General features: G+C 42.2%; 1 protein-coding gene across 1 annotated transcript in view; it reads left to right on the top strand.

Moving 5' to 3' along the window:
- LOC126148354 (uncharacterized) overlaps positions 1-19,682 on the top strand; it is a 58,172-nt gene that overhangs the window by 22,169 nt on the left and 16,321 nt on the right. Inside the window, exon 2 of the mRNA XM_049915753.1 lies at positions 7,078-7,357. Coding sequence (XP_049771710.1) covers positions 7,082-7,357 — 276 coding nt within the window. The 5' untranslated portion in view covers positions 7,078-7,081. The remainder of the gene's footprint in view (positions 1-7,077; positions 7,358-19,682) is intronic.

Below are 19,682 nucleotides of genomic sequence, written 5' to 3'. Positions count from 1 at the left end.
CGCCAGAGTTTACACCTCTATCCATACAAAATTCAAACGCGACAACCCCTCAGCGCCACTACCATTGCTGCACGAGAGACATTCGCTAACGATATAGTGCACAGGATTGATGACGGCGATATGCATGTGGGCAGCATTTGGTTTACTGACTAAGCTTATTTTTACCTGGACGACTTCGTCAATAAACAGAACTGGCGCATATGGGGAACCGAAAAGCCCCATGTTGCAGTCCCATCGTCCCTGCATCCTCAAAAAGTACTGGTCTGGGCCGCCATTTCTTCCAAAGGAATCATTGGCCCATTTTTCAGATCCGAAACGATTACTGCATCACGCTATCTGGACATTCTTTGTGAATTTGTGGCGGTACAAACTGCCTTAGACGACACTGCGAACACCTCGTGATTTATGCAAGATGGTGCCCGGCCACATCGCACGGCCGACGTCTTTAATTTCCTGAATGAATATTTCGATGATCGTGTGATTGCTTTGGGCTATCCGAAACATACAGGAGGCGGCGTGGATTGGCCTCCCTATTCGCCAGACGTGAACCCCTGTGACTTCTTTCTGTGGGGACACTTGAAAGACCAGGTGAACCGCCAGAATCCAGAAACAATTTAACAGCTGAAGCAGTACATCTCATCTGCATGTGAAGCCATTCCGCCAGACACGTTGTCAAAGGTTTCGGGTAATTTCATTCAGAGACTACGCCATATTATTGCTACGCCTGGTGGATATGTGGAAAATATCGTACTATAGAGTTTCCCAGACCGCAGCGCCATCTGTTGTTGAAAATTGTAACTACTGTAATTTCGAAAGTTTGTCTGTCTGAAAATGTACTGTTGTCCCAAGCATATTGCAACAAACGGTGTATTTCTATCGCTGCTCGTTTAGTTTTCATTGCCGTTTCAAATATACCGGTCATTTTTGAAACACCCTGTACATATTACAGTATCGATAATATTAATTATCCACTCCAGTACATAAATTCAATTACTCTCCATAAAATTACTTTCATGTTTCGCAACATTATATCAGTCTGAGGTAGCTCAGTGCTGTACATTGGACCCAGCTGTTCCAATCACCGTCCGACTATCTAGATTTAGCTTTTACGTGATTCCCTGAATCTCTGAAGGTAAGCGCCCGGGTGGTTCATTTGAAACGGCACAGTGGACTTCATTTTCCATGTATCCACAACATGAAAATGCTCTGCATCTGATGGCCTTGTCTCCGATGAGATTAGACCGTAATCTTCCTTACTTCTTTTCAGTTAAATATGAAAGTAAAGAACCATTATATCACGGCCATAACATTTTTGAACCCATCGTGACAACCAGCAAGTGACATTATCATTCACTTTGACAATGACATGGAGATATGAAGAGATAATGTTGCCAAGAAGTAGTGGACTTTGGAAATCGTTTATCTACTCAATCTGCAGAAGTAGGATTCTGCCCATTTCAACCTGCTTGGCTTATTAATCTATACTACTACATAGACAAGAGTCGTTGATTGACGTTCCTACCAAAAATTTGGAAGTGTACTTAACCGATTTACATCAAATTTTTGCACGATGCTCAAATGAACATTCGGAGAGACATATGCTACATATTTTAATGTATATAATATAATACGTAAAAATATGTGTAAAATATAAAGGGGAAACGTTGTTACCAAAAGTACTCGACCATTTTACTTCATATTTTTACACTATACTTTAACGAACATTCGCACAGACATAGGCTATATATTTCTTTGTACACATACATAATATATATGAAATATATAGATATATAAACATTGTTACCAAAAACTCGAAAACTTCTTGACCAATTTACTTCAAATTTTTGCAGGATTCTCTGAGAAACATTCAGAGGGACTTGGGCAATATATTTTTTTAAACAACAGTGACAGATTTCCTGTTAAATGAGAAAAAAACTGTGCTGTTCGAATGTGCAGTTTTGTTTTATTTCCCGCAGCCAGTTTTAACTATGATAACAGGACATTTAAACCATTAGACACATTGTTTCTCCCATATATGGGCATTATCGTTTCTCATTATCTATAATTTTAAACAAAAATCGAATGCACGATGATGTGGTATTTTGTTTTCTTCCTTGCAATCGGTTTTCATAGAAAACGGGAAAATTATATTTGTGGCTTAGCGGCTTATGATTAGAATGCTACTACGGGATCTGAATTTGCAACAATAATAAACCAATAAAGGACAGATCGGGGGAGGGGGGGCAGGAAGTGGATGTAGTTGGGTGGATGGGGGATATGGAGAGACAAGGGGGGAAGAAACAGTGGAAAGAGAAGGAGGAGGTGGAAATGGATGAAGAGAGTGGAGGAAGAGGTTGATAAAGAAGGGGGGGGGAGATTAGCAAATGGTTCAAATGGCTCTGAGCACTATGGGACTTAACATCGGAGGTCATCAGTCCCCTAGACTTAGAACTATTTAAACCTAACTAACCTAAGGACATCACACACATCCAGGCCCGAGGCAGGATTCGAACCTGCGACCGCAGCAGCAGCGCGGTTCCAGACTGAAGCGAGGGAAGATTAGGTCATGTACACAAGTCTCATACACATTTACCAACTGCGAAGCATTCTGGGTTCGTTAGTGTTAACAGAAAGGCAGCAGTTGTTTGGTTTTCATTCCAGATCTGACTTTGCCAAATTGATGAATCAGCTCTAAGGCTCCAAAATGTGAGGCCTCCAAATCTGGGAAGGAAATTAACATTTCACATTATTTTATTGACTGGAATTTTATTTTATTTTATTGACTGAAATACTCTCTTTCAAATTCTAAAGGTGGCAGGGGTAAAATACAGGGAGCGAAAGGCTATTTACAATTTGTACAGAAAGCAGATGGCAGTTATAAGAGTCGAGGGACAGCGGTTGGGAAGGGAGTGAGACAGGATTGTAGCCTGTTCCCGATGTTATTCAATCTGTATATTGAGCAAGCAGTAAAGGAAACAAAAGAAAAATTCGGAGTAGGTATTAAAGTCCATGGAGAAGAAATAAAAACGTTGAGGTTCGCCGATGACATCGTAATTCTATCAGCAAAGGACCTGGAAGAGCAGTTGAACGGAATGAACAGTTTCTTGAAAGGAGCATATAAGACGAACATCAACAAAAGCAAACCGAGGATAATGGAATGTAGTCGAATTAAGTCGGGTGATTCTGAGGGAATTAGATTAGGAAATGAGACACTTAAAGTAGTAAAGGAGTTTTGCTATTTGAGGAGAAAAATAACTGATGATGGTCGAAGTAGAGAGGATATAAAATGTAGACTGGCAATGGCAAGGAAAGCGTTTCTGAAGAAGATAAATTTGTTAACATCGAATATAGATTTGTGTCAGGAAGTCGTTTCTGAAAGTATTTGTATGGAGTGTAGCCATGTATGGAAGCGAAACTTGGACGATAAATAGTTTGGACAAGAAGAGAATAGAAGCTTTTGAAATGTGGTGCTACAGAAGAATGCTGAAGATTAGATGGGTAGATCACATAACTAATGAGGAGGTATTGAATTGGGGAGAAGAGGAGTTTGTGGCACAACTTGACAAGAAGAACGGACCGGTTGGTAGCACGTGTTCTGAGGCATCAAGGGATCACAAATTTAGCATTGAAGGGCAGCGTGGAGGGTAAAAATCGTAGAGAGAGACCAAGAATTGAATACACTAAGCAGATTCAGAAGGATGTAGGTTGCAGTAAGTACTGGCAGATGAAGAAGCTTGCACAGGATAGAGTAGCATGGAGAGCTGCATCAGCCCAGTCTCAGGACTGAAGACAACAACAACAACATATTATTTTAACTGTTTTTTGTGGGTCTGATACGTGACGAAGTGTTAAAGTCCTGTGGCTACGCAAGGGACACTCAGATGTGATCCTTTTGAGAATGACACAAGGCCACGCCAGTGAGCAACATGCAGTATGCGTGAATGAGCTCGCCGTTACAATAGAAATTCCTTTTCCGGTGCACAATGAGAGGGATACACTTCAAGAAAAGAAAATACAACGCGATATTCCAAATGTGATATTCGATGGTAATCTTTCACTTACAATAGGCAAGTAATTTTAATATATGTTTTTGTAGCAGATAAAATGTGTATCTTTTTCTTTTATATAGTAACAAGTTTTATAAATCAATCTTGGTACCTTTTTGTAGTCTTTTAAGGCACAGTAGTGTGATTATACTCCCAATGATGAAAGACTAGGGCGTTCTGTTCACTATTTGCAAAATGATCCGAGTTGTTTCCAGGCACAGGAATGCTTTTAAATTTAAGTGATCACAAGAGCACGATGCAAATTTGCTCAAATACTTATAAATTTAAGTGGTCACATCAACACAATGGAAAACTGCACGAACTGTTGAAAAATGTTTGTATATACAATAACTCTCTCCGCCGTTGCTACTTCGGCAGAGACGAACTGTGACAAAGTACAGATTTTCCAAATGGATTTTGTACGTTTGTGTCTTCTTAATCTATTTTTATTATTTTGCTTTGTTTTTAAAAAAAATGGTTCTGAGCACTATGGGACTCAACTGCTGAGGTCATTAGTCCCCTAGAACTTAGAACTAGTTAAACCTAACTAACCTAAGGACATCACAAACATCCATTCCCGAGGCAGGATTCGAACCTGCGACCGTAGCGGTCTTGCAGTTCCAGACTGCAGCGCCTTTAACCGCACGGCCACTTCGGCCGGCTGCTTTGTTTTCGTGGCAAACTGCAAATGTTCAATGTCACAGGCTTTTCCACTGAACAGAGCTGACACGTACACTGTGTATAAACAAGTTAATAAAATAAACTTTTATTAAACGTAAAAGTCAACTCTATTGAACGAGAAAGTATATTATCCACTACGCAAAAAAAAAATCATGTAGTGAATAAGATCGCCGTCTACGTTTTCCCTTATAAAAATTGTTTATTCCTATTTATGGGTACATGTTTTTGATACCAAATAAATATCGATGTTTCGATATGTTGTTTCATTTCTCAGCAATTTACCACACTAATAACTGATCGAGGACCTCCGCTATGAAGTTCGCTTTGACCATTAATAAACTTCGTTATCGGCAGTTCCTTAACTGTGTTTTTGTACTTCGGCGTTTTGTGTTACAAATGATGTGTCGTATCTCATTTTCGCTGTTCAGTACTGGACTAAGCGAACTAACGTCGTGTTGACGTCCCGTCTAGCGTGAAACCTCCACCGTTAGACGGCGATGTCGCCTTGACGTCTAGTGTGAATTGGCGTTTGGGCTTGAAGCTTACTCCGTGAATTTGTTGAGGGAACGTGCGGCAGCTTCTAGTGCGGAAAATGCGGGTAAACTCTTTGTGTGAACAGGCACTCACTTTTTTGGTGGCCGCGCTAGAGAGAGTGAACGGAGTGCGTTGGATAGGCTGCGATGCGGGCTGTGGTGTATTTCACGTATTGCCTTCAATCCTCCCCCTCCCTCGCCCCTCTCGTTTAAGAGAAGGATGTAAATGTTGCATGTTCTTACGACACGTATACGCCTTAGCTAAAGACTTACACTAGTCACCTCTCGGAAACGACATGAGGCTATATCGCGGACCCAACGTTCGTTTCGTGGACCTGGTATCCTTCCTAAGCACCTATATTCCTTGTGCAAGTTACTGATTAAAACTAAAGATACAATTTTGCCATATCGTGGTTGCGAAAATGCAATTATTCGGCGTTTGCAAGTCCTATACTTGAATTTTAACTGGTTTCACAATCAGCTAATGATTCAATGGACAACGTTGTGTCTGGTGTTCTTTCTTTATAACATCTTATAGTTTCCTTCCGTGAGCCTTCTCACAGCATTTTGTAGCTACGGCTGCTGTATGACCTTATGTTTTTTGTACTTCGGTAATATGTACTCACATATTGTCCCCCTTCAACCATTCGCCATATATACTTACATTAATATTTATAACTGGAGATCCCATTGATTTTGGTAACTTTGCTTTCAATATAGTATTTTACTCGAGAGTGTTTAGCGATTTCTTCAACCCCAGCCAATAATTTTCCTCATCGTTGCGTTCATAGAGCACCAAATTACACTTGTTTAGGACAGATATGCCGCAATCAGCAACTGAAATATATTTTCTTTCAGCGCAAAGTTTGTGACTGTAGAAGTACACAAGATAGGCGACAGATGCACAAAATATCTGCTGCGTATAATTATCTCTCAAATTTTCAGGGCATAACTCTGAGTCAGTAAACTCATGCTCGTATTAAAGTACAGTCATTTCCAAGAAATATGCTCAGTGTGTTAGGTAACATTTAGTTCAAGTCAGATTAAGTTCTAAGCTAAAATAATTCTGGTAAATTACCGACTCAATATCGAGCATAATTTCATTCAAATTGTTATAGTCATACTTAAGCTAGAAAACGTTTTAGTTTGTGGGTTAAAAATTCACAAAAAATCCACTCTTCTTTTGGAAATTTTTTTGAAATGCTTGATTAGATCTAAAAACAAAGAGTCATACACGAACAAAAATGAAATGCTTCATGAAAATCGGAAAATAAGTTGGTGGCAACTTTCTCCTCGAAAATTTTTCATAATGAACCTGTGTCTTTGGACCAACAAATAACATTCAGAGCTTTGTGGTGCACAGTGATAGGCCTGTCAAAAACTTTAAGGTAGTTTCTAGAAAGGAAGAAGCACTGGAGGTCGTCTTGTAGTGTCGTAGTGCATACAGACAGAAAGTCAGCCTCACCTTCAGCACACAGAGTCCATATAAGTCAAACTTGAAACTCATCCATTTCACAGTCCTGATGAGGCCGCCTGTTCTTATTTATTATTGTTTGCAACTAAAACTCGCTTCTGTCAAAGGGCATTCACTAAGTGTGACGAATATCTTAATGCCCACGGAAGTAACGTAACCACCTGTGAAGCAAACGTGTGTAAAAACTTTCTTTAAAATGGTTTTCAAGACAGAAAAGGTGAACGGAGTTCCGTGCTCAGTGCTCTGAGAAACTGTAGAGATACACATCTTTTATACCCTTCCCTTTCTGTGTTTCTTGACATAGTAATCCTCCTACAAACTGAACTTCTCCATTTGTTAACAGGACTATGGATGCGCCAGGAAGCAATGGTCCGGAAGTGACAGATTATATCGACCACTCCATGATGGAGGTGGCCCTGAAGAGACATTTGTCCTGTGCAACCATCACGGTGGAGTCCATCGTGGTGGAGCCGGCGAACAAGGCTGGCGCCGGCTACGGCAGCCAGATGTCCAGAGTGAGGGTCGCCTTCAGGAAGGGCGAGGAAGAGGCGACTCAGCAGCTGCCGTTGGTCGTGAAGGCAGACGTTGTCACGGCGGAGGAGAGGCAGAAGGGGGAGGTGAAGGTGAGACGCATCGCCAAACTGGTGGTGGTCAATGACTAAACTTTCTAGGAAGGCTAGACATAAAGTTTCATTTATCACTTTGAAAGAATCAAGCTACGTCCTTAAAATTTTGCGATGGTGTTAGTCTTTTTCAACATATTCAACCTTCAGTGCGACATATTTTTACCAACTATGAATGATGTAGTAGCGACCTTTTTGTTGAAGCCTACGTTTTGGCAGTTCAGGATAATCACCTGGTTGTCATTCTGGAAATGCCTGCCAAGCAATGGTTTCTTCATCTCAGGAAAGATGAAGAGGTCACTGGGTGCCATGTCTGGAGAATATTGGGAGGCAAAAACGGACAGCCCAAAGAAGCAACATGTCCTGTGCAAAATGAGCTGCGACTTTCCATGCAGCTCAAACACTCACGCAGACAACTTCCCGTGACTCTCCAATTATCTCACCAACGTATTTTGATAGAATTCTCCAGTGACGGTTTTCCCCTTACGAGAATAACCTGTTAGCGCCACGCCACAGCAGTCCCAAATAAATTCAGCAGCACATTCTCTGATGATGGTTGTGTCTCTGACATTTTTGGTTTTGGTTTTGGTGAGTGAACATGTTTCCACTGTTTGCTTTACACATTTATTTGGGGGCGTCGTCCATGGTGACCAGGTGGTCAAAGAGGTCATCTGGACTGGTCAAACATGGCTGTAATATTTCTGCTACTGCCTCGGTTTGAAGACTTTTCCCATGGGTGTGAACTGTCTCGGAATCCAGCACGCAGCGACCTTATTATTTCCAAACTGACGTGCAAGATGTTGAAAACTGATCTACGACTGATTTTAGCGGTCTCCACTATCTCTTCGATTGTGATACGCCGATTTTGGGATCACCATGGCCGCCACTACTCTTACGATTCCTGTTTTTTCGCAGAGAGATGGCTTATTACTTTGTTCTTCGTCATACAGATTTGTTTAACCACACTGTAAGCCACCTAACCACTGTGTCATATGATGCTGTATTCTTGCCATACACTATCGTGGATTGTTATGCGTTGATCCTCTTCGAACGTAGAAAACGAATTACCGCACAATACTCCAATTTATCAAGGGGCTGCTCCATGTTTAGCGACGTATTAAGGGCTTCCAATCTGTGCGAGAGCTAGTAACGTATCATTTCTTGGCCGCGACTGTCGGCGAGTGATGGTCACTATTGTGAACGACAGTGTCGGCTTCCGAGTGTCTGCGGGGGTGCAGCTCTATTCTACAGCCTGGAGATAAAGGGAATAGCTTGTTCTAATCCAGCCAACGGGTGATGTTCCGTCCCGACTGGGTGGTCCTCAGTGGCGAATGTGTTTCACACAGAATGGCTGGTATTTCCTGGTACCTTATGAGAAACGAACTCCTGAGAGAGTTAGCAGGCAACAGCACCTTAAAAGAGGATTAGAGGATTATGAACGTTAGCAATAAATGGTCAACTGTAGTGTCCGTTTTCTGTTCTGGAGGCTTATTTTCCAAAAAAAAAACAAAAAAAACAAAAAAACCGGTGAGCCGGGTTGGGCGCAGGAGGCGATTTGGGCCGTCTGGGTGGAGGTGTTGAGGAGGCGTATTTCGGAAGTTCGTAGGCAGCGGCCAGAAAAGCTTTTTTCGTGTATAGAAGATTTGGAAAGTTATCGGATGTGCGTTCCCTTTCACGCGCTTGGGAACGTCTCAATCTGTTGTCTGTGGTCGCGATGGATATTGCTGTTTAGCGCACACTCACTGTTTAAGGTGAGGCTACCTGACAGAGCGTGGAGCAACTGGATAGCTGTAGGTGTTATCTAATGGATGAACGGGTCTTGGCGAGTGTTTTTAGAAGATAACAAACTGAGCTTTGCTTCAATAGAAACTTGAAGTGCGGAGTTCTCATCTATGTCCTCAGCCTCTTTGACTTCAGACTGTGTTCTTTGATGTTTACAGAAGAGGTAGGAGATACTGGCTGCCGATGGCGTAGTGACTGATTGCTGTGTTTGTTACCTAATCTAGTGGTCGGACTTGGGAGCTTTTGAAGATAATGAGATGGCATCAGGACACTGGTTCAAATGGTTCAAATGGCTCTGAGCACTATGGGACTCAACTGCTGAGGTCATTAGTCCCCTAGAACTTAGAACTAGTTAAACCTAACTAACCTAAGGACATCACAAACATCCATGCCCGAGGCAGGATTCGAACCTGCGACCGTAGCGGTCTTGCGGTTCCAGACTGCAGCGCCTTTAACCGCACGGCCACTTCGGCCGGCTCAGGACACTGAATAGTGGTATAATGGAAGTGACTGTTTTAACCCTGTCTCGCGTGTCGAAGCAGGCTGGTGGCCATTGTTTGGCTTTATAGCGTGGATGTATCAGTATCTAGAAATTATCCAGCTCCACCAACAACGTTTGAGAGGAAGTCTATGGAGTTATATATTGCGACAGTTGGCTCGCGCTCCGAATGGCGCTACTACACTCTTGCTCTTAAATTAAGGATAATGCTGAGACATGGTGAAACAACGCTCTGGTGGGCGGTTTGCGGGTTTAAATCACTTCGGAGTATGACCATGCGGTGCATTTGACCTGCGGTCGTCGCATGGTGGCGCTGGCAGCAGACCACATAAGCAGATGTGTGTTAGTGCATGTCAGAGTACGGTGCGGCTAGTAAGTGTGCAGACGTTTTCAGACGTGATAATGGTGACTGTGTGTTGAAAATGGCTCCAATAACACATATTGATGACGTTATGAGGGGTAGAATACAAGGGCGACTGGAGACTGGTCAAACACAGCAGGTCGAAGCACGGGCCCTCCGTGCACCACAAAGTGTGATCTCAAGATTATGGCAACGATCCCAGCAGACAGGAAACGTGTCCAGGCGCTACACTACGGGACGTCCACAGTGTAAAACACCACAAGGAGACCGATATCTCACCATCAGTGCCCGCAGACGGCCACGGAGTACTGCAGGTAGCCTTGCTCGGGACCTTACCACAGCCACTGGAACAGTTGCCTCCAGACACAAAGTCTATAGACAATTGAACAGACATGATTTATTCGCCCGGAGACCTGCAAGGTGCATTCTACTGACCCCTGGTCACAGGAGAGCCCGTAAAGCCTGCCCCAGTTATGTTCACGGACGAGTCCAGGTATAGTCTGAACAGTGATTCTCGCCAGGTTTTCATCTGGCGTGAACCAGGAACCAGATACCAACCCCTGAATGTTCTTGAAAGGGACCTGTTTGGAGGTCGTGGTTTGATGGTGTCAGGTGGGATTATGATTGGTGCACGTACACCCCTACATGTCTTTGACAGAGGAACTGTAACAGGTCAGGTGTATCGGGACGTCATTTTGCACCAGCATGTCCGCCTTTTCAGGGGTGCATTGGGTCCCACCTTCCTCCTGACGGATGATAACGCACGGACCCACTGAACTGCCATCGTGGAGATGTACCTTGAAACACAAAATATCAGGCGAATGGAGTGGCCTGCCTGTTCTCCAGACCTAAACCCCATCGAACACGTCTGGGATGCTCTCGGTCGACGTATCGCTGCACGTCCTCAAACCCCTACGACACTTCAGGAGCTCCGACAGGCACTTGTGCAAGAATGGGAGCCTATACCCCAGCAGCTGCTCGACCACCTGATCCAGAGTATGCCAACCCGTTGTGCGGCCTGTGTACGTGTTCATGGTGATCATATCCCATGATGATGTCGGGGTACATGCGCAGGAAACAGTGGCCTTTTGTAGCACATGCGTTTCGGGACTGTTTTCTCAACTTTTCACCAATACTGTGGACTTACATATCTGTGTCGTGTGTGTTCCCTATGTGCCTATGCTATCAGCGCCAGTTTTGTGTAGGGCCACCTTGTGTGACACCACATTCTGCAATTATCCTAAATTTATGAGCATGAGTGTAGTTCGTCAGCTCTGGCCGCCGCCGTGACAGGACTTACCAGATGCTATGAAAGTTCCGAGACGACGGACGAGTAAGAACGTTTCAGACTGCAGTCACGTAACTGCAAATAATTGAAAAATTAATTACGTATCGTAATTTCTTCTAGGTGACAGCTAAGAATTTATAACTAAACCATATAAACTTCTAAATGTAAATATATTGTTTTGTATTTTGAGTAAATAGCTAGCCTATAGAAATATGATGGCACCAATTGACGGCTGAGTAAAATCAAGATATATGTTAGTCGAGTAGAACATCCTTTCAATTACTGTACGGCAGGAACTACACTGATCAGATAGAACATTATTACCACCGACATACTATCGATATAAAGCCTTCCAGGCGATAGCAGCATCACCTGGCAAGGAATAACTGCTAGTCAGACACACGCACTGTGCGTGTAGTATCAGTGAACAGTTTTAAGTATGGGGATAGGGAATTCCACTAACAGATGCAACAGAAATGCAAGTGAAAATGTCATGATGTCATAGAAGCTGTAGGATGCCACTTTGAACAACCTTTTACGTGTTGCAGAGATAAATAGAATGGTTACAGAAATATATAGATCCATCTGGTAATTATGTGCAGCAATTAATAACAGTGGCCACCTACCTAAATTCATAAAATACGGTATATTAAAAATATGACTTAAAACATAAATAGTAACAAACGAAGAAGAGAAAAGGACAAATGAGATAAAAATTAGTAAAGACTGAGACAGCAGTGTCCTGTTTCAGATAGACTTTTTAACTTTTGTGTTGACAATGTCCTTAAAACCTGTAGATAAGATAATTATCTAGTGTTTAAATTAGATAAATAATCTAATATAAGTACATTAATATTTGTAGATGATACAGTAATAACCCAAGAAAGGAAAGACGACTTCCGATTAGGAGTACATCGACTGTATGAAATGTGTATAGAATACAATCTTAAATGTTCACTACATAAAACGTAAGGTAATAAAGTCGAAAATAATAATTAACTACTAAGTAAGTAAGCAGCTGTCACATTTTAAATATCTGGGCTGCAAAAGGATTTAGGGTTACGATAATAACAGAGATGAAATTCTATATCTATATTTCATGGAGCATGTGGAGTAATATATACAACACATAACTACAGACACCGACAACACACAAAAATTAAACTATGGCGACTCCATTACTATGTTACGTAAGCGAGAGTTGGATAAATAAAAAGAAAGATGGCAGCAAAATACAAGCAGCAGAGATGAGACTCTTGAGGAGGGCGAAAGGCCACACGGAGATTTAATAAAGCTGGTCAATGCACATATTATCAATGAGGAAATAAATGAACACACAGAGCTGAATGGAAACAACATATGAGTACAATAAGAGCTGAAATACTACCAAATATATTTCGGAACTGCAACCCGAAATAAGAAAACACATTGGTCGACCAAGGCTATAGTTAACGTTAACTCTGTGAAAAAAAGAAAATGCACATGTCTAATTCCTGCACGTAAGACACGACGACGACGGTGACTCCTTTGATTTTTATCGTAGTCTTTACTTGAGGAAATACAGAGACAACAAAAACGTTGGCTGCCTGTTGCATTCCTTAAGCTAATTTAATCTAGGAACACGCAATTCACCCACCATTACCTTAGATAAAATAATATACACCCACGGTAAATATGAAATGTTCTTGTTGTTCCTGATGAATTTCGCCCCAGTCGTCTTCGGCTGAGAGCTCCCAAGTCAGACTGACGCATTTGCCCTTCTTCATCATTCTTCAGAATTAGTGTCATCATTGGGGAAACACCGTGTGCACCTTAAGAGCAACTAATTTTAGGCCTCCTCAGACACGCATTTCATACCTCTTCTGAAGAAAGTAACGCAAACGAGCTCATTGTGCCTGAGCAGAGTATTCGGAAGTCTCACTGTATGTAAACAAGTGTGACATACGAAGCAGACAGTCTTTGTTCTTACAATCAAATAGCATAAGAACAGGTAAATTTAAATGAAAATTCCTGCCAGATAAACAACGAGTCCTGAACCAAGACTCTAAGAGCCATGGCTTTCGCGGGATATCTCTTACCAGTTGAGTTATTCATCATCACACGTAACCAGTTTCGAAACACTTTGCACCTCTCTTCTACAAACCGTAACTGAAAGCTTACTTTTACCAATCACATTTTATTTTATTTTTTAGAGTAGACGTGGGTAGGGATACTGCAGATGGAGTGATGGAGACCGTAAATATCAAATATCTCCACTTTATTAACAGATGTAGGCACATACAAAACACAAGTCTCGAGCTGACTGAGCTAGGTACTGTTGCTACAGCGGAGCTGCAGCGCCGCCCACAGACAATCTGAGCAGTTCTCTTGGGTTGTTCGCAGATGATGCTGTAATTTACCGTCTAGTAAGGTCATCCGAAGACCAGTATCAGTTGCAAAGCGATTTAGAAAAGACTGCTGTATGGTGTGGCAGGTGGCAGTTGACGCTAAATAACGAAAAGTGTGAGGTGATCCACACGAGTTCCAAAAGAAATCCGTTGGAATTCGATTACTTGATAAATACTACAATTCTCAAGGCTGTCAATTCAACTAAGTACCTGGGTGTTAAAATTACGAACAACTTCAGTTGGAAAGACCACATAGATAATACTGTGGGGAAGGCGAGCCAAAGGTTGCGTTTCATTGGCAGGACACTTAGAAGATGCAACAAGTCCACTAAAGAGACAGCTTACACTACACTCGTTCGTCCTCTGTTAGAATATTGCTGCGCCGTGTGGGATGCTTACCAGGTGGGATTGACGGAGGACATCGAAAGGGTGCAAAAAAGGGCAGCTCGTTTTGTATTATCACGTAATAGGGGAGAGAGTGTGGCAGATATGATACGCGAGTTGGGATGGAATTCATTAAAGCAAAGACGTTTTTCGTCGTGGCGAGATCTATTTACGAAATTTCAGTCACCAACTTTCTCTTACGAATGCGAAAATATTTTGTTGAGCCCAACCTACATAGGAAGGAATGATCATCAAAATAAAATAAGAGAAATCAGAGCTCGAACAGAAAGGTTTAGGTGTTCGTTTTTACCGCGCGCTGTTCGGGAGTGGAATGGTAGAGAGATAGTATGACTGTGGTTCGATGAACCCTTTGCCAAGCACTTAAATGTGAATTGCAGAGTAATCATGTAGATGTAGATGTAGAATTTCCTCATTGCATTGAAACCCTTGATCCCTGCTAGGCTGTCACAGACCCCCTCCCCCCTCCTGGGAGTGCTGAGCACAGGTGGATGGAGGTTGATGCTGCTCAACTTCGCACAGGCGTGCGCCACCTCCCCCGCCGTGGTTGGCTGCAGACGCAGAGTCACGGGTGGACATCATCAGGTGTAAGCTGTCTTAATGCATGATTTATTTTTGCTCTTGAATTATGTGTAATTCATGTTCCACATAATCCAAGAAAAGCACCATCATACAGTGGTTTCTCCATCCTGTTCATGTATATGACATTATTCAGGAGGCACATTTGCACACACATTCTTGTAAACACTTCTCAGATATTTCCCTGCTGTAATAAGTGGGTGGAGTGGAGGTGGCCGGTAGTAGTCAAAAGAGGTGCTACTGTGAGATATTATCTGATAGCCGATGAGGTCGTCGGAAACGAGAGTGGCAACTGGTGGACGTTGAAGGAAGGGGCGCGGTGGATACGATGCAGTGGATGTGTCTTGTTCTGATGACGGAACATGGGGAGCATCAAAATGTCAAAGGTATTGTCGCCCCATCTAATTACTCTGTGAAGTCCTGAGTAAGACGGGTATAATGCCGGTCCAACAGTACCACGCGCAATATTGCGTGGTCTGAGCCCCCCAGATCTTTATAAACGAAGGTTTTCTGCAGTCCATGCGCTTGCGGTGATAGTATCTTATGTTATGTGATTTAGCAGACAAGCTGCGGCAGTTCTTTGACTTTAGGTAATTGTGATTGGTTCTTGAAATCCGCCGGAAGAGAGAAAGTTTGTCTGTAAAGGTGTTCAGCGAGAGATGCACGGAGATGTTCAGAAGCCATACACAATCTAGAAGAAGCCATGAAACGGCGGCTGTTCATTCCCCGCCATGAGAACACTTTTTAGGGTGTAGTGCCAGCGTTCAAAGAGACCATTACTTTGTTGATGGTAAGTTATCGTTCGAAAGTGCTGATCACCGCATACGTGACAGAGTTCAGTAAAAAAGTGCTGACTTGAATTGCCTGCCTTGTTATTGTTGGGACAGGGCAACGGAAACGAGAAATCCATTGACAGAATTGGTGTGGCCTCGAACAGGTGTGTTACTCTGTCAATAACTAAAAGGATATGTCGATATCCATTTGAATCGGGAAAGGGGCCCATTGGGATCTAAATGGACATGCTGAAAACGGACCTTAGGAAAAAAATAACGAATGAGTTGTGGTAGTGCACGCCATCCTATTTTGGAACGCCAGCAGATATCATGCGTCCAAGATTTACAGTCTTTCTTGACATTTGGTCAGAAATGTAGTTGGGGAGTGGAGCACTGGGTTGTCTGCGACTAAGCCTGTGTCCTACGTGACCGACAGAAGCGAGCGATAGCTTCAGGCGACAAAACACAACCGCAGGTGTAGTTATGGAAGTGCCCAACGTAAGCGACATCGGTGTAGCTGCCTGTCTCCCGCTGCAACTGGCGACGTTTGAATTCCAACGTGTTTGAATCTTGTCGCTGCAGCACGCGCGACAGAGGGCGACAGCCACGAGTCTTCTTGGCAAAGCAGTGGAACGGACGCGACGGCAGCTATGAATTATTTAACATTCGATTTTAAGAAAACTATTCGGTGAAAAAAATTTGATTCTTCCGCAACCTATAGCTTGATATCCTTAAACGATAAAGGTCAGAATTTATTTTCGTTATTCGTCATAGTTACTGTGCTGCACGAAATTGAGTACATGGCTGCACGAAATTTTTAAGAATTTGCAGAGGTAAAATCACATTGTGTAGGCTTTCCGTATAGTTCATTTAAGGCTATACATTATTGCGTATGAAATGTAACTAATATATTTAAATTGTATTTAAAGTTGAGACCGGAATGATATCTCTCTTCATTCTTGACATATATTGTTTGTTATATCTGCGGACGGGTCGCTCGCTGCGAGTCCGAACCTTTCGTGCTCTTCGGGAATCAAGTGGTCGTAAAAGTCGTTGTATCTTATAAAAGGTTCAAAATATCGAAACAACGTATTTTGGAAATGACAGCACGCAGACAGGACTATTTTATCATATGATTAACACTCGATCCGTTTTTGTAAACGCGTGAGCAGAGCGAAAACAAGACTCCCTATAACTTACACTATGAGGTTTTGTCCAAATTTTCATACCAGACAAAGGGAGAGAAACAGGCAAAAGGGGTTTCAAAGTGACCAGCACGAGGTCTAGTTTGGCATGAAAATAACAGACTGCTTGAAAGTAATCAGGGTAATGAACGAAAACTTAATTAATAAGCTGAAGAAAAACTGAAATATTTCACGAAAACCTGCTGTAAATGAAGTGTCAAAATGTCATCTGTTCAAGACCTAGCTATGTTGCACATAAAAATATACATTGGTGCGTTATTTAAATGTCAAAAAGGCTTCCTTCGAATCTAGTTCGTCAGGAAGGCAAACGAGGAGTCAGTAAGATCATGCTTTCTGAGTAAAATGGAAGAAATCAGTCAAATATTTTATGAAATGATTTGTGTAAAAGAAATAAGCAGATCAGTGAAACGTTCTACGTGCCTTTGAAGGATACTCGAAATCATGAGCAGAAAATGAGCTGCACCAAACGTTTCCTTCATATTTTTTATTTCATGCTTTTAGACAAATCATTACACAAAAGTTTGACTTTCTTTTCAAAAATTTTGTAAGCTTTACTTTTACAGACTATTTAGAGGAATTGAAACGCTTGGCCTTAACACTGACGTTCGCAACATCAAATATCTGTAAAATTTCACAGTTCATTGTAATTTATAAGGAATTAAATGTGTGTAATATACTGGGATAAGTGTGAAGATCAAGTTCTTTGGCAAGACCTTAAAAAGATACTTAGCGATGCAGTGTACACAGTATGCATAAAACTTAGTATACAGAATCGTAACTGACTCAGATGAAAATGTAAGAATGGTGGGCAGTCGAACCCAGGAATTTTCCCTCACACATAATTATGTACTGTATACGCTACTCCTACACTACGTTTTTTTTTCGGGTCTCCTTCCTCCCCTACATCCCGTCCTTCCGCTCGCCCATTGTGCCTTCTTCGGCTAGCTTCTGTGCTATGTTTGGTCCATAAGAAATAGTTGACTGACGAAGTAAATGTATACAAGTAAGCAAAATCCCTTCTTTTGGGGTGGTGGAAAGAAAATAGATCCGCTACATTCTTCCGTCATTGTGCGGGAGCGATTCTTATAGGAGAGCCAGGCGTACTTCAGCCTGCTGGCGTTTCGTGTTTGCGTCAGCAACCTAATTGTGCTTCTACATAGGGGAAAAGGAAAACGAAATAGCCACCTTGTTGGCGTAAAATGAATGAGAAACTTAATACAAAATTTCATAAAGAAAAAAAGGAATCCTTGGATTGAACAAAATATCGTTCGATCGCTCTTCAGCTCTGTCGCTATGACAATGTTCGTTTCAAGAAATTTGCGTAATTTTCTTTGTATTTCTTTTGTCGTTCGAGCTTTTGATGTTCTGTCATCAGGTACATCCAATAATCTGTTTTACTCTTTATCTTGGCCGTTGAGATGTAATGGACTGTCAGCCCTTTGAGCCAGTTGGCTGACCTTTTAGAGTTAGGATATGGCACGTCATCAGGCAGAAGGACGTGTGTCGGTGTAAGCGTGTTAGGTGACGTGCGGAGAACATGTGCTAGTTTTTGCCTGAAGAGATTCCACACGTCTTTTCACTACAGATACCTATTGTTCACACCTATCATTCTGTGTGCTTATGTTTGCATTTAGCGTAGTTAGTCATGTAATAGTCATTCCTCTGCATTTATTGGCTGTTAAAAGTTCTTGATCATGTTAAAAAAATTCGTATTTAATTTATTGATGAGATAGTCGAATGCTCCTCTGCTCATTCACGTGTATTCGAAGAACTTGTCGTCTGGTGATCTTCGTAGTTGACGATACTTACGAAATTCTCCATGGGGATTCCTCCCTTTGTAAATTTCAAACACAGCATTCTCTTTCGCTTTGTTTCCTCAAGTAAACCTAATTCTGTAGCCTTACTCTCCAGCTACAGTATTCTGCAGGTTAAGGACGCCGTTTTATAGAAACAGCTGGTTGGCTCTAAGCAGGACACCCAAGGTTTTCGCCCGATGTTTCTGCTTGTCGCTGGAATCTCGCTTACGCAGAAGACGCTCGCTTCTGTCGCTCACGTAGGACACGGTCTAAGTATGATTGGGCTGATACACGTTGATTTTGCCATCTTATATTTAATTTTTCCAACTGAGATTTAATTAAAAACAGAATCTTCAAATCCAGTGTCAAACTGGAGTGGGGTGGCGCCAGATGTGAGAACCCAACCACCTGGACCAGCACGTGCCGGTAGCAACACTGGCGCGCACCACTCAGCTGCTGAGAGTGTAAGATAACTGGAGGTACTCTTACTGTGAAACAGAGATCTGACTAAGCAACTTCGTCTCACTTCATGCAACAACGTCACTGCCTGACGACACTTAAATTCACACCGAAACATTCAGATAAGCATTGTCCTAAAGCCTAATCAGAATGGCATTCAGTAAACAAAAAAATGGTTCAAATAGCTCTGAGCACTATGGGACTTAACTTCTGAGATCATCAGTCCCCTAGAGCTTAGAACTACTAACTAACCTAAGGACATCACACACAACCACGCCCGAGGCAGGATTCGAACCTGCGACCGTAGCGGTCGCGCGGTTCCAGATTGTAGCGCCTAGAACCACTCGGCCACACCGGCCGGCTCAGTAAACATTAAACTTGATAGCAACGTGCACAATGATTCAAAAACTAATATTCACAATCAAGAAGTTACATACTTAATATTTTTCCACGTGTCCAGTTAGCAATGAAAATTACTAGACGTAAGTAGAGAAACTAGTGGCCACTCTCTAAACTATACCCACAGCTACTTAACCCAGGGCGCTCACTTAGTAACTTCACTGATAATGAAATTAACGTCACTTGAAACTACGATAGTAAGTACTTACGCTAATATGTAATTGAAGTGAACACCACTAGCTGTAACTTAAGCTAGTTTTCAATTTTTAACTGAACACTCACTGGCCTGATCATGCGATAGCCTGATCAAAACTAACAGTAAATCGTAGCATACGGCGGTAGCTTTCGTATTAAACAGCACTATAGACTAATTTATCACTAAAGAATTAGAACAG

This window comes from Schistocerca cancellata, chromosome 2 (assembly GCF_023864275.1).
Source record: "Schistocerca cancellata isolate TAMUIC-IGC-003103 chromosome 2, iqSchCanc2.1, whole genome shotgun sequence".
NCBI classification, from domain to species: Eukaryota; Metazoa; Arthropoda; class Insecta; order Orthoptera; family Acrididae; genus Schistocerca; species Schistocerca cancellata.
The sequence above is the reverse complement of the archived record's forward strand: the minus strand, read 5'-3'. Positions and strand labels throughout refer to the sequence as shown.